The sequence below is a fragment of the Coccidioides immitis genome (assembly GCF_000149335.2).
Source record: "Coccidioides immitis RS genomic scaffold supercont3.2, whole genome shotgun sequence".
In the NCBI taxonomy this organism is placed as follows: domain Eukaryota; kingdom Fungi; phylum Ascomycota; class Eurotiomycetes; order Onygenales; family Onygenaceae; genus Coccidioides; species Coccidioides immitis.
In genome coordinates, this window is record NW_004504309.1 from 1978613 (window position 1) to 1992863 (window position 14251).

The following is a 14251-nucleotide window of genomic DNA, read 5'->3' on the forward strand; positions in this document are numbered from 1 at the left end:
CGCTACCCAGAGCAAGAGTTATATTTCACGGCATTAGCCACGGCGAATAGTACCTTTTAATAGGTTCAACGCCACCGAGCGCACGATGCTCCTTGCCCAAATTCTCTTGAACACGGAGAACAAAGCCAGCATGGAGGTTATCAAACACAATCAAGGCCTATCTGAAGGGTTTTGCCCGTCGGATCGCAACTGCAATTCTTCAAGTTTGTCAAAATGCTGTGGTGGGGTTTATAACCAGAGACATTAATATTTACACCCTAATGTGACCATGCTTTCTGTCTTCTTCATCTCATAACCAAGCTGTCCTGCTCCAACTATCTCGTGGTCTGTTCCTTTTCTTTCCTCGCATATGAATACTGCGGATATGCCAGTTATGTCTCGCTTTTCTCTTTTAGACCAACGCCGCCTCTTCCTCGAATTGGCCGAGCAGTGCCTAGTGTCACTGAGAGACACCAACAATGCTAAATCAACGCAACCCCATCTCCTAGGCCTCCCATTAGAGCTCCTCTGGGAAGTTACACGGCATCTTCCGCCCGCCAGTGCGAAAATGCTGGCATATACATGCCATAAGTTTTATCACTTGAGCGACACCTGGCTGAAAAACATCAAATTCTTCCCGGTAGAGCGCTTTGAGACACTTTGCCTGCTTGAGAGAGACCAGATCATCCGTACATTTGCCTGTCGAGGTTGTTTAACGGACCATCCGGAAACTATGTTCCCGCCGGACGAATTGCGACAGCAGCCATTCTTGCGGTGGTGCGTTTCGACAATACCAATATTCCCTCTTTGTCCCAACCACTCTCTGAGCTTCCGGGATGCGCAACAGACGAACAAGATGTTACGCCAATCGCTTCCGTATTCCAATCATGGCTGGACATCCAGAGAGGCGTGCTGTTTCCCACGAGACACTGGTTCCGGTGTAGTCATTGATCATCACTTTGTTGTCTCGCGTGACAGACCCGGCATGGGAATTCTAACCATCGTCAATATCTGCGACGTTATGGAGGGTGAGGGCCTTCCGGATCGAAATCACATTGAAGAGTGCTTGGCTAGCCACAGCGATATCCGGATTTGCCCGCATCTGCCGCTGAACGATCCTAGGATCACCGATATATACAATAGAGATGTGCTTGATTGCAAAGATGCCGAACCTAGAAACTATAACCGTAGTGCCGAATTATTCCAAGATGCGGAGGCCCGCGAGGTTGTCTATTGTGAGGAAGAAAACTGCGAGAGTTTCACGCATTGGTATTATGGCCAGGGTTATCCTTATCAGGATGAAGGCAATGGGTCACTCCAACTTTTGGCATTTCGACATCTTGGAGTTTTGGAGGATCCGTGGGATCCGAGTTGGTTGGCTCATACGCCACTCACAGGATGCAATCAGGAGAGGGGCGGGCTAATGGAAGAATAGCATCCGAACTTCGCATACCTAGCGTCAAGCGTCTGATCTAATCCAATGCTAACTGTTTCTCCCCTTAACCTCACCAAAGCAGCGAGGCCTGAAGGTCCATGAGTGACTTAATCTAAAACTGATTGTAAAAGGCCCAACATTCGATAACGCTCCATTCAATGCTGCCAGGTAGTTGTATCGTGAGAAACTGACAACATTCTATATTTCCCTTGCTTTCGAGATAGCTATTCTAGGCACTAAAAATTCGGAATGGGCTATCCAACTTGTTCCTTTTTATCAGCCGCACGCCCAAGACTTGTCAAAGGCAGGGCGTCGTTTCGACGACCTGACTGACTCGAAAAGGGCATATTTAGATTAACTTCCCAGAAGAAATAAAGGAGAGCTTCCCTGTGACCAACCCATTGAGAGTTCGAGTAGCTACACGAACTACGGAGTAGAAAATATTTAAATAGCTATCCGGACGTTTATGACTTAAAGTTTTGTTCATTTTTGTGACACCCGAACCCGACGCAGACCGCTGATAACTCCCCGCCATCAACTCCCCGCCATCAACTCCCAGCCATCAGATAGCAGCCATGGTCCAAATCATTCCTTTCGCCGTAGAGCAAGTAAGGCCCATTAGACACCCCGATATACTAATAAATACTCATTCCGTTATCATAGTGGATGGACAAATACGAAACATGGGCAAAATACAACATCGCAGAAACATGCAGCGCATCAATCTCCATCGATGATCTCCGTTCATTTTCAGAAGATCCGTCGCGGAATCCGCTCTCGACATCTACAAAGTTAACATACGGGGCGATCCGTGGGTCGGAGGAGCTACGCTCGAATCTGGCTAAACTATACTCTACGGGCAATTCAACGACAACGGTATCGCCTGAGAACATTCTGATTACGTCGGGAGCAATCCAGGCAAATTTCTTACTACTCTATACGCTTGTTCAGCCTGGGGATCATGTTATATGCCACTATCCCACGTATCAGCAGCTGTATTCGGTGCCGGAGTCGCTAGGCGCAGAGGTTAGTCTGTGGAAGACGAGCGGCGATGATGGATGGCAACTTGACCTCAAGGAATTGAAAGACCTAGTTCGGCCTAATACGAAGATGATCATTGTGAAGTTGGTACTCCGTGCTCCCGTTTTATTTCGCTCCATAGGAGGCTACGATTGCTAACCACGGTCAAACATCACAAGCAACCCACAAAACCCAACCGGATCATTGATTTCGAAGGACATCCTCACAGGACTTGTCGATATCGCTAGACAAGGTTCAATGTTTGTCCTCTGCGACGAGGTCTATCGGCCGCTGTTCCACACCTTGGACAAAAGTGAATGGCCGCCTTCCCTGCTCTCTTTGGGCTACGAGCGGTCCATTGTCACGGGATCCATGTCCAAGGCCTTCGCGCTAGCCGGAATTCGGGTTGGATGGATTGCGAGCGTAAGCAAGGCTATCATCGAAGATTGCGCAAGCGCGCGAGACTATACCACAATTTCCGTGAGCCAGGTGGATGACCGGATTGCCGCATTTGCCCTGGAGTCTCCTCATGTAGAGAAGCTTTTGGATCGAAATCTCAATCTAGCAAAGAAAAATCTGGCTATACTGAAAGATTTCATAGATGAGCATCAAGATGTGTGCGAGTGGGTGGTGCCTCGGGCTGGCACTACCGCGTTCGTGAGGTTCTCGAGGGATGGGAAACCAATCGACGACGCCACGTTCTGCCATGTGCTCCAGGAGAAAAAAGGTGTCATGTTCGTGCCGGGCGGTAAATGTTTTGGCGAAGAGTTTAAAGGATATGTTCGGATTGGATATGTGTCAGAAACGGAAGTGCTGCAAGCTGGTCTTTGTGAGCTTCGGGCTTTCTTGAGAACTGAATTCGCGAATGTGCCTTTGGCATAGTTCATCTTTGCTCGAGGAAGCCAACAGCTGGCTCGAAATGTGTGGGGGAATTGACATCTTCACGCAAGCAAGCACGGCTTTTTGTATGCCATAATGAGTACGGAGTACGGAGTAGTGGGTACTCGTTAGTGAGCTTCCGTGCCAGAAACACGAGTTTAAGAAACAAGAGCTCCTTGTGGACGAGCTCTTTGTCAGACGCAGAAGCATTGGTTCGTAGAAAAACTTTGGCTTCGTCTCAGATAACCCCCATCCTTGCAAGCGTTGCGGTTTCAACGATTCGAGAACACGGTGATCCGGCTCAATTGGTTGTCCGTTACGAAGCCAAGAGCCTGCAAACGGCCGGTGTTTGATCTGCAGCTGTTTCCGACCACGCACCGCCCCCAAAACGAACATGTTCGTCCATCACAGCTTTTCAACACTCCTCAAAATTCGAAGTTGCACCAACGCAACCAGCCTAATGCACGCCATGTGGCAGCTGGGTACATCACCGGATCAATCCTCAAACTTGGAGAATCTATGGACATCCTCCGGATTCTGTACCGACAAGACATGAATGAACCCCCTATCAGCAAGGCATAAAGTCGGAAATTAGAGGTTCCCGCCTCCCTGTCGGCGAGCCGAAGCTGGGCGGTGTTCTCGGACGATGTTTCCAGCACCAACCCAGAAATACCATCCAACAATCTGGATCTTTTGATTGTGAATGATGACAATAAGAGTCACAATTGAATTTCCGATATTTCCAGTCAAGGATCCTGACCCTGTGTGGCTCTGCGACACCGCGTGCTCTGGCGCAGCAGTCCGGCTGTTACAGCTTCGGATAGTCAGGGCACGCCGTCTCGACAGGCCGAATTCTCTTCTTGGCTGGCCCAGCTATAATTACTGTGGAGCTGGATACATATAGCTGACAGATGATTCATGGGCCTGACATGGCAATGGGATCCTTACCCTCATTGCCTTTCTTATTCTATCCAATTCCACTGACCTGGTTGTCAGTTGCAGGCGGCTTCTCATTCACATTTGGATATTGCTCCCCTAACACTCTCTTCAACCACTATCTTCTCCATTCGTTTATAAGGCAGGTTCCTTTTTTTCCGTATTTAGCCCGTTTCGTCGAAGTTATCTGCGCGTTTCCAAGTCGCCACGCCACAATAAGGCACACGATTCCTACCGGCATATTGTGCGGCAGTCCGCTTTGAATATTTGCGTATTTTGACATACAATTTCCCGGTGAAATGCATTGTTGAAATTGATTTTCCATACTTGTCTGGCGAGGTCGTTTGGGGGAAGGGTACCCTACATCCTGTCGGATTAGGAGAAATTTAAAAGCGCAACCTCCAAACACATATCTCTGAGCTTCATTCCGTCCCTATAATTTTAGGCCTTTTTCAGATTGCCCACTTCCTCAGATTTCCAGCCGACAATGGCAAGGATAGGACTGATATATGTTACCGGTACCCTATCCACCGTATTCAGTCTTTTATCCACGGTAGCAAATGGCATCTTTGCGAAAGCGATATGTCGAGAACTGCCGGATCTGGGGGGTCTTCAGGTTGCCAGTGTAACGGGCTGCGCGCTGAGCTGCGGGGTTCAAGGAGTTTTGATCATCATATGCCGACAGCGAATCAGGAAGGGTATCCGCCTTAGGAGAAAGCTGGAAGCCCGGTTGTTCATCATACTAGGGCTTATCCTCTTTTTAATGGCTATGGTTGTAGCGATGGCTCTCGGATTTAGCTCGACACGGCTTGGGGATATTGAAAATACAGAGCAGCAAAAAGAAGTTCGAAGGTTATTTTCGCTTTGGTGTCCCCTTTGGGGAGTGACAGCTTTCTTACAGGCTGTGTGCTTTGGGGCTTTGTTATATTTGGACCGAAAAATCAGTCGACAAGAGCCGAATTGGCATTTCCCTTGTACCAATAGGGTGAAAACAAGGGCTCCCGAAAGGTTAGATGACGATAAGACCGAAATTTTGCGCCACTCCACCGAGCAGCGCCAGTCCTTGCACGACCCCCGAATCCATAAGAAGGCGAGCTCAGAATCATCGACGTTATCGAAAGCTAGACTATCTCGCCTATCCGAGGACTTGGAGTCCGGCCCCGAGACGTTAAATGAAAGGGAAAATCGAGCATCTCTCGATTCTCAGACTTGGATCCGAAGATTTTCGCGGCGCGTCCCCGGTCTTCATGACGAGCTGGTGAAGCTTGACTCCACTCATCCGTCGACGACAAGCTTCCACCGTCATTCGCGAAGCCAGTCCCGGAGCCGTTCTCGAGACCAGTCCCCAGACTCCCTTTTCGAACGTCCCATTATATCGGACTGCAGGAGCATCAGAACACCCTCACCGGCCTTGAGTGTCGCGAGCTCTCGGCGCAACACCGACGCAGGCGAACATAATATCCATCCCCTATTCCGCTCCGACAGCCCATCCGCCCCTCCACTGGCCATGCCCGGAACGACGGTTACGGCCTCCCCGCTCGCGGGTCACACGATCTCAATGCATACATTACGCCAGATACGATCACGATCGTCGCTCTCCCGGCCAAGATCGCGAAGTCTACTTGTTCCCTACGAAGAAGACGAGGAAGCGCAAGAGAGGCGGGAGGCTGATTTACACGGAATAAGACGCCCGTCGCCGATCGGACATCCACAGATATATGGATGTGGCCCGGATGGTGGCAGTCGAACTAGCCTCCAGGATTACGGGAGCAGGAGACACCACGGGAGATCGGGAAGGCGTGGAAGCTCCATGCCGCCTTGCCGGTGATGGGGTTTTTTCTCTTTAACTTACTCTCCAAGTTGCTTTTTCCCCTCCGCGTTTTGCTGTATTTGTACGGAGTACTCTGTTGATGCGATCTTTTTGAGGGTTCTTGGATTGTTTTTGTTTCCACTCGGCTCAACTTTCCCGGCAAAAGCGGTTCTGTTTGAGATTTGTTCTCCACGACTCATTTAATCTGTTACCAATTGATACCTAACTATATCCGGAGTACCACGGTCCATCCATGGAGTATGTATAAATATGCACTCACGTATGGAGCACGGAGTTTGAGCACCAGTATCATTAATGCCCCCATAACAATTATAATTTAATTTCTTTTTTTTTAAGGACATGCTACTATGAATAATGATTCCAGATCATATATCCTGTCCACACATGCATGTATACATCCGAACTGAAGCTCAGGCACCGTCACACAGGCTTCATCAGACGGCAGCGGGGAATGTTGCACGCGAACTCCATTTCCAACCGGCCTACCACCCTCGGGGCGTTGTTCCTTTTTCTTTTTCTTTTTTCTTCTTTTCTTTTTTCTTGTTTTCTTTTTCCTTCTTCTTTCTCCCTTGATTCCCGCTTTCTCAAATTTCCACCCGACAGGTAACTCAAAATTAAGACCTGGTTTCGATGATACATTTTCTCCATCAGTTACCAGGGGGTTAACACAATATCTCCGATTGGCCCTCAGCGGCTCAGGACCGGGAAATATGAATTGACTATTAGCAAGCCACTTGGAAGGGGGTAAGAAAAGGGCCAAAAAAAAAAGGACAACGTTCGAGGGGTTTTGTTCATAGATATACTCCGTAGAAGGACCGAGTATTGAACAAAAGATGAAGACGGGGTATCGACGTAATTGATGATAGGAAGCTGATCCTCCGCAGCCAGGTTACATACCTAGTTAATCCTAGTAGTATTATTGATAAAGAGGTGTAATATATAGTTATAGATCTGAAGGAGTCATAGCGCATAGAGTCGATGACCACGCTTCTTACTGTATGGTTGGTTACATATTCCCTGATGTAGTTACATTATACCTAAGCGGATGGAATCTCAGAAGGAATGATATTAACTCTCCAGAGGGAGTTAATCTCCTTGCTACATTGCAATTGGTAACCCCGCGCTATCGCGAGTTGCTATCCCTAAATAATAACGATTGAGCGAGGCTACTAGGGAGTGACAACAACCACAGATATTCAGCGAAGTGAGCAAAAGTCGGTCTGTCAACACACAAACAGAGGGGAGGGGGAAAAGAACGACGACACCACCATCCAGCCCTCCAGCAACTCGATCCCCCCCAACGAACCTGCGAGAACTCCTTTTTGCGGCTGCCCGCCTTTTCTCCACCGCTCACCGTCTGCTTTTTCTACTCCTCTTCTTTCTAGGACACAGATTGGCGAGCGAGATGTGCTTACATCAGCAGGGTTATGAGGTAAGCAGATCAGAGCAAGGTTCAGCCACGTTTTTAGCGCAAAGCCAAAACAATGGGGCTGGCAAACCCTAAACGGATTGCGTGCAGAAGCAGCAGCCACGCGCGTTGTCTCGCTGGAAGAGAGAAGAAGAAGAAGAAGAAGAAGAAGAAGAGGAAGAGGTGGGAAAAAGGGGGAGTAAGGGAAGACAAAAAAGCTCGCCAGATGCTGCGGGATGAAAACTGGAGCCTGAGCCGCCGCGCGGGTGGGAGACATGCCGGCGCAATCCAACCGCGTAAATTAGCGAGTTAACTCTCCTCGCACAACCAACCAACCAACCAACCAAACCAACCACAGCTGTAGCGATGGACGAAGGATGCAGCGTGGGGATGGCAGGCTCAAAGGGACAACACGATCTCGTATCTCCAGGATTCAGACTTATTTTTGGGCATGTCGGATGGAGTTGATATATTGTCTGAGATATTTATCCAAAAAAAAAAAAAAAAAAAAAAAGCGACTTTACTTGTCTATACGGAGTACATATATCCTACATGGCATTCCAGGGGAGTTGAACGCAAGGAGAGAAAATCTTGGTTTGCGGTAACTATAAGTCGCCGTCCAGCTGCCGTCGCCTCTCGCCCGAGCCATCCATCTGCAGCGGTATGTCTCCGAAACCAATTTCTCATCTGACAGTTTTTTTTGGGGGGGGAGGAGGTTTACCTGGTAAGCCCGTAGCGCCATTTGGACCGAGTCGAAGACATCACTACTCTCCAGTCTCGTCGATCATGATCCGCAGAAAGATTGGCTCCATGGCGCTATATTTATTGTTATTATCGTTTTAATTTATTGATTTATTGATATTTTTTATTTTATTTTATTTTATTTTTTTTTTTCCCCTCCCCTCGACAGTGCCACGGAGTACCCCAGAGCCAGTCAATACTTTGTAGTGCCGGGAGATCAACGTATAAAGCTGTCATCGCTATGGATACATTGATAGGTCCGTTTACATGTATCAATGATGTAGATATGCTCTGCCATTGTTTGTCGCCGGGCTCTTTATTTCGACTTCTCTTGTAAGTCCTGGTGCGATAGCAAGCTGAGTTCAAACTGCCAACAAGTTTGTGTCAATATGTAGTTAGCTTGCAGGTACTACAATGCACATAATAACTACAACAACCGACGTGGGGATAGTTTGGTTAACGTCTGGAGCTATGGAGTACAACCGCCCATTGTTGCCCCTGCACAGAGGATGTAACTCACCAACCTACCCAGAATCGCCTCATTCATACTTTCATGCAACGAAACTTGTCCACTCACCGTCGCCTTGTTACTGGCGTTCTCTGTACATATCTGGCGAGTTCTCGTGGGCCGGATTTACACACACGCAGGCCCAAAAACTGGCTTCGAGTGGAGCAAGAGCCACAAAAGCAACCGACAAGACAAGACAGACAGGAGGGAGGGAGAAATTAAACTCGAGAGCTAGTGCCGCGTCGACCCAACGAGCGAGAGAGGGCCAACCTTGCCGCCGCCGCCGCTGGAGCGAGCCGGAGCAAAATTCCAAAACAAGAAAATTCCCTTCCCCATCGTCACGTCACGGGGATCTATGCAAGTCAGTCGACCAGTCAAGGGGACAGAGAGAGAGGGAGACTGCGAAAAAAAAAGAGCGACTTTTTCTTCCTACAACTACAACAACACACGATTATACTCTTCAATCCAATCCATCAACGCTCTGGACGATTCATCGATCTCCAGAGGCAAACCAACTGGAACACATAACTCAATACGTTAAGAAGCTGAACGCTCTTGGTTGTGTTCCTGTTCCTTGCCCGCTTGCTGTCAAAGTGAACCCTCTCTTCCCCCCTTCTCGCGATCTCGCCCTTCCACACACACCGCGCGATCTGCATCCCAATTTACAGTTACAACCAAAGCAACACAGACACACACACACACACACACACACACACACACACAATCTCTCTCTCTCTCTGTCTTTTCTCTCCCCTCAACTAAAACTACACACCACCCGCAAAAGACTTCCCTCTCCCATCCACACTGCTCTCCACTCTCTTCTTCACATCCCGGCCATTCCGCTCGCCGCCTTTTTCCCACTTCTCACCGTGCGTCCATCTACCCCATCTTTCTTCCTCCCTGCAGCAGCATCACCGGCCATACATCGATCATCCCGGTCAGGCAAAGTTTAACACTGGACACACCTTATCTGGGGCCAGCCAATCACAACGGGCTCAAGGTCAGTTCGAATGATTTTTTTTTCCATTCTTCTCTCTTCTGCTTCTTCTTCTGAAGCGGACAGCTAGTTTTAGTTTAAACTGCTGAAACTATTACCTGTCTACTTGCTTGCTTCCAACTCCTCCAATTATTCCTTATGCTTCACCCACCGCATCTTCCCTCTCCCTCTCATCATCGTCGGATTCTTCCCTCCCATCGACTGCGCGACCGTGTCCTTTGAAGTTCGCATCGCCTCCGTCCCTCCACTGTTGCTGTCTTCCCTGCCCGATCAACCCGTCATCCTGTGGAGATCAACTTGCTTGGCCTGGGTTCTTCCGCCAACTCGGCGTTTGTAAACTACTTTGCGCATTCACCACCAACACATCACAATTTTGCACTGATACCCAAGTTGTTCCTTTCTCTCTCTCTTTTTTTTTTTTTTTTTTTTGTTTTCTTTGTCTTCATACTTCAACTTCTTGTTTCTTCAATTTTCTTCTTTCTCCCTCTCTTTCTCCTTCACACTCTCTTCTCAATCTTTTTTTTTTTTTTTTCCCCTTCCCTTTTCTTTCCTGACTCCACTCCCTTTGCTGGCCCTGTCGCTACCTACATACTACCCAACCTACCTACTCCGTACATACATACCATACTTACATTCTTGCCTGCACATTATTACTCACAAGGGTTGAAACTTTTTCCCATATTAACCACCCTACTTTTGCTCTTGCAGGCGGTCAGAATGGCTGGTGTCAAACGAAAGCTAGAAGACGAGCACGAGCCAAATGGCACATCCCAAGAACCCGCAGATGTCAGCCCAGTGAAGACCACCACCCAACAAATGCAGAGTAAGTTCCGTTTCCAGCACCGGAACATACAAAGATCCTCGTCGCTTACAAATCCTGATTAGCTACTTCTCCGTCATCTTCTCCTGTTACTCCTGAGAAGAACACTAGCGCCAAGCCAGCTCAACAGAGCAACGGTCGGCCAGGAGGCCTTGAGGCCAACGGCGACGGCAGCAGTCCCGGTTCTTCTCAGCCCCAAACCCCAGCGAGAAAGAAGAGAAGAACGCAAGAGGAAATCTTACTAGCAGAACAATTTGCCAGAGCCCAGGTTCCCCGCTCTACTCGACAGTCTGCACGCATCCTTTCAAAGCGTCGCGCCACAGATCCGTCGCCGAACGTCGGAAATGCCGCGGAGCAGTTGCCAAAGGCGGCGTCTATGGAGCCCAATCTTCCTCCACTGACATCCTTTGACCATTCCCATGAGTCGCTTCCAGGAGAGCCAGCTATCCCGGAAATCGTGTCCCACGGATTTGCTTCTTTGCGGGGCCATTGGTTAGAAGCAAATGCTGGTTTTAGTGCGGATATCAAGTCAAACGGCGTTGACAGCTATGGGTTCCCAAGAACCAGGCAACCCGGCGACCGAGAAACGAAAGTCCCTGAAGTCTCACAGTCCATCAAAAGTCCTAAGCGGGAACAGTCCGATGAAAATCAAGTACTTGAGACTGCGTCGCATGGTAATGAGGAAGCCGAGCCTCCCAGGTCTGTCCCTGCCTTGACCTTGTCAACAGACCTGCCAACCGGTCAATCCACAGATATCGAGACTCCCGCTGGAAATGAAGTATCCCGATCCGCAATGTCCATGTCTCCGCTAGCAACCCAGTCAGAAGCAGCAGATCTCTCTGCGAGCACTGTCCCGGTTATTACCACCCGAGCTCGTGGAGGCGGCAGGCCGCGCGGTAAAGGCAAAGGAAGAAAAGCGGCCACGGGTCGCAAAGCTGCTGGCGCTGGGAAAGCCGGCCCCAAGTTGCACCTCTACGACCGAAACTTGTCCCCGTCAGCCAGCGCTGCTGTCAAGAAACTTAGAGACCGGCAGAAAGAGCTGCATCACGCCTTCCGGAGAGTCGCATCGGCCCAGCGCGCTGCTCTTGTTGTGCTGGCCAACCGATCGGAGGCTTGCCTCGTCAAAGACCCCAAGGCTCACATGGAAACCCCGTTGTATCAAGAAGTGCTCGACGACCTGCAAGAGAGGCTTGGCAGGAAAAAGGCCATCATCAACCGGGAGTATGAGCTCAAGGTGGAGTGCGAGAAGAATACCCTTGAGGCATACGATCATTGGATCAAGTCAGCGTTCAAGGTACGTTTAAAACCCGTTCCTGCCCTCCCCATTTCGATCTATGGTGCATATTCTAATACTTTCGGGCAGGAGAAGGTCGAGTCGGTCAGAGATGAGCATATTCTCGCTGCACAAGGAAGCTTCCTTCAATACCTCGATCAATGCCGCCAGGAGGGCGATGAAGACCATACAGAGGTAAATATAATCCGATCTAGATAGCGTTGTACTGCCTTCCTGACAGCCTCTGCTTTTATAGACCGAAGAATCCGACGTGGAGTATTCGAAAGTCAATCGTCGCGTCGCCCACCAATCCGTCCGTGGCTTCGACAGCTCTCACATTCGAAATCCCAGTGGAGCAGCGCTCTACGAGCGTGCCGACAGCGGATGGGATGACTTTGTGCAGAGAGCCAGGATCGGTGGAGACATCTTCGCGTTACTGAAAGACATGAACGAGGAAGCCAAGCGGGACAAGGAAGAGCAAAAGCGACGGCGTGAGGAAGCTAAGAAGAAGAACAAGGAAGCCGTGGCCGAGGACGACGAGAATACGGAAGACGAAGCCGCTGAGGGAGATAGCAATCGTCCTCGATTCAGCGATCCAAGGTTCCAACGTCTCATGTCTGCCCTCGCCGATGCGTGTGAGCTTGCGGAAGGTAGGAGTGCAACCAAGGACGAAAGAAAAGAGGGGGAGGAAGAAGAAGAAGAGGCGGAGATGACAACAAAGCCAGAGTCAGCAAATGCATTGAATGCGCTTGCTGAGATCGCCTTGAAGAGCTCCACGGAGGTGTCGAGCGTGGATACTGGTCATCGAGCAGTAGACGCGCAGCTGCCCACAAGCGCCACGGCTGGTCATATCTCTGCTGAGCATCCGGGTGTCCCTACTGAGCGAACTTCTCAGCTGCCTCCACAGCCATACATGGGGCCACAGTATTCCGAACAGCTCCCACCGAGAGCGATGCACCGGGCAATCCTGCCACAGCCAATGCCAACACAGGCTCTGCCCGCCCCTCCGGAACATCAGCCGTACTACGCACCACAGTACCAGGTGCCACCTCCGCCGCAGCAACCGCAGCAGCCACCCGCCGGTGCTCCGTCGAGATCATATCCCGCTCTCCCTCGACCACTGCTCCCTGCCGCAAGGCCAGCACCGCAGGGACTTCCGCCAATTCGCGAGCAACTGAGCGAGCAGCTTAGGCTCCCGGATCCATTTTCCTCAGCACCGCAGCACCTGCCCGCTCCTCCGGGGCTGCGATATCCAGCAGGTCCCGCTCACGCGCCTCCCCCAGCAGGACATCAGACTCATCGACCATCTCAATCGGGTCCCTACCCACCGCCCCTCCTACCGCAGTACATGCCAGGTCCACCGGTGGGTTACGCTCACGCTCCCCCTCCCCCTCCACTTCCTCCACCGGGACCTTACCATCAGCATTCGATGTATCCGACACAGTATTATTCGCCGTATCATCCGCACTCTGCCCCTCCGCCACCCAGACCGCATCAAGCATTACCTCCACAGCCTTTGCACCCGTCACAGGCTCCACAGGGTCCGCATGGGCAGCATGGGTTGCACCAGGGCCTTCCACCTCCGCCGCGCTATTAGAATGCGGGAGGTAATTTGTCGAGTTCTTGGGGTCGGGTTTGATCTGAGGTCGACGGTGCGATGAGAAGAAAACGTTGAAGAAAACGTTGTTTAGGACATGTCTTTGTTTTGCTTCTTATGATGACGGTATAAATTTTGAGGTGCAAAGAATTAACAAACAGCGGGGGGAAAAAAAAAGGCCACTTGGGAGTGCCTGCTTCTGTACAGTATGATATGGTCTTCTTCCTCGTTGTTTTCCCCGATCCCTCATTTTTATTTTCAGGAAAAAGGAATATTCGTTTCTTTCCCCCCTCCTTGGTACTGCTTTGTACTACTATGAGATTGTCTATGGCCTTCCTTGGTTTGATTGGACTGGGGCTTTGAGGTTTCTTCTTTTTCCCTTTCTTAAAAGGCTTGAGAATGCATGTACATGATTGCGATGACTCGTCGATTTCTATTGCATTTGGTTTCGCCTTTCTTTGTGTTTGGCCGAGCGGGACCAAGGCCGGTGGATAACAGAAGGCCGGGTTGCATACAAGGGCTAGTTTGAGGAATGGGACTTTATTTTGCGAATTGGCATGGGTTTGCCGCTAGACTTCTCTCATGTGTATATGTGTGTGTATGTATCTACCTACCTGCTGCGTTTTGAAAATGATTAGTCCGCTGGATAGGAGAAAAGCTTTTCGAAAATGTTAAAAAAAAAAAAAATAAAATAAAAAAGGGTGCAGATAGAAGGGACAGAAAAAAAATACTCGTATTTCAGAGGAATCAGCTTTATCATACCGCCTGAGAGCTTTGGAGCTGCTAAGCATCAGGGATTAATATGATGGGCTAGTAGAAGCTATTTG

General features: G+C 49.8%; 6 protein-coding genes across 6 annotated transcripts; 4 read left to right on the forward strand and 2 right to left on the reverse strand.

Moving 5' to 3' along the window:
• Positions 1 to 373: 373 nt before the first annotated feature.
• CIMG_06203 (uncharacterized protein) lies at positions 374 to 1414 on the forward strand (the record flags this gene model as incomplete). The annotated part of the gene is made up of 1 exon (XM_001242306.2): positions 374 to 1414. The coding sequence occupies one exon, from the start codon at positions 374 to 376 to the stop codon at positions 1412 to 1414; it is 1041 nt and encodes a 346-aa protein (XP_001242307.2).
• Positions 1415 to 1911: 497 nt separating this feature from the next.
• CIMG_06204 (aminotransferase) lies at positions 1912 to 3577 on the forward strand. The gene is made up of 3 exons (XM_001242307.2): positions 1912 to 2022; positions 2078 to 2538; positions 2614 to 3577. Exons 1-3 carry the CDS (start codon positions 1990 to 1992, stop codon positions 3314 to 3316), a joined length of 1197 nt encoding a protein of 398 aa, XP_001242308.2. The 5' UTR covers positions 1912 to 1989; the 3' UTR covers positions 3317 to 3577.
• A 327-nt stretch (positions 3578 to 3904) lies between these two features.
• On the reverse strand, positions 3905 to 4327 carry CIMG_13027 (uncharacterized protein; the record flags this gene model as incomplete). Its single annotated transcript, XM_004445279.1, has 2 exons — positions 3905 to 4186; positions 4262 to 4327. 2 exons carry the CDS (start codon positions 4325 to 4327, stop codon positions 3905 to 3907), a joined length of 348 nt encoding a protein of 115 aa, XP_004445336.1.
• Positions 4328 to 4736: 409 nt separating this feature from the next.
• Positions 4737 to 6410, forward strand: CIMG_06205 (uncharacterized protein; the record flags this gene model as incomplete). The annotated part of the gene is made up of 1 exon (XM_001242308.2): positions 4737 to 6410. One exon carries the CDS (start codon positions 4737 to 4739, stop codon positions 6075 to 6077), a length of 1341 nt encoding a protein of 446 aa, XP_001242309.1. The 3' UTR covers positions 6078 to 6410.
• A 717-nt stretch (positions 6411 to 7127) lies between these two features.
• Positions 7128 to 7958, reverse strand: CIMG_13028 (uncharacterized protein). Its single transcript, XM_004445280.1, has one exon. It carries the CDS (start codon positions 7763 to 7765, stop codon positions 7304 to 7306), a length of 462 nt encoding a protein of 153 aa, XP_004445337.1. The 5' UTR covers positions 7766 to 7958; the 3' UTR covers positions 7128 to 7303.
• Positions 7959 to 9462: 1504 nt separating this feature from the next.
• CIMG_06208 (uncharacterized protein) lies at positions 9463 to 13997 on the forward strand. The gene is made up of 5 exons (XM_001242311.2): positions 9463 to 9737; positions 10443 to 10557; positions 10620 to 11848; positions 11918 to 12022; positions 12084 to 13997. The coding sequence occupies exons 2-5, from the start codon at positions 10452 to 10454 to the stop codon at positions 13422 to 13424; spliced, it is 2781 nt and encodes a 926-aa protein (XP_001242312.1). The 5' UTR covers positions 9463 to 9737; positions 10443 to 10451; the 3' UTR covers positions 13425 to 13997.
• Positions 13998 to 14251: the final 254 nt, after the last annotated feature.

What these genes read in the sequence shown, in the direction of transcription:
- CIMG_06204 (XM_001242307.2), top strand. Translation starts at nt 1,990, where the DNA reads ATGGTCCAAATCATTCCTTTCGCCGTAGAGCAA. An exon ending in TTCCTTTCGCCGTAGAGCAA is followed by an intron (nt 2,023 to 2,077) that starts GTAAGGCCCATT and finishes CCGTTATCATAG; the next exon opens with TGGATGGACAAATACGAAAC. An exon ending in ACGAAGATGATCATTGTGAA is followed by an intron (nt 2,539 to 2,613) that starts GTTGGTACTCCG and finishes AAACATCACAAG; the next exon opens with CAACCCACAAAACCCAACCG.
- CIMG_13028 (XM_004445280.1), bottom strand. Translation starts at nt 7,765, where the DNA reads ATGTCTCCCACCCGCGCGGCGGCTCAGGCTCCAGTTTTCATCCCGCAG.
- CIMG_06208 (XM_001242311.2), top strand. Translation starts at nt 10,452, where the DNA reads ATGGCTGGTGTCAAACGAAAGCTAGAAGACGAGCACGAGCCAAATGGC. An exon ending in CACCACCCAACAAATGCAGA is followed by an intron (nt 10,558 to 10,619) that starts GTAAGTTCCGTT and finishes AATCCTGATTAG; the next exon opens with CTACTTCTCCGTCATCTTCT. An exon ending in GCGATGAAGACCATACAGAG is followed by an intron (nt 12,023 to 12,083) that starts GTAAATATAATC and finishes CTGCTTTTATAG; the next exon opens with ACCGAAGAATCCGACGTGGA.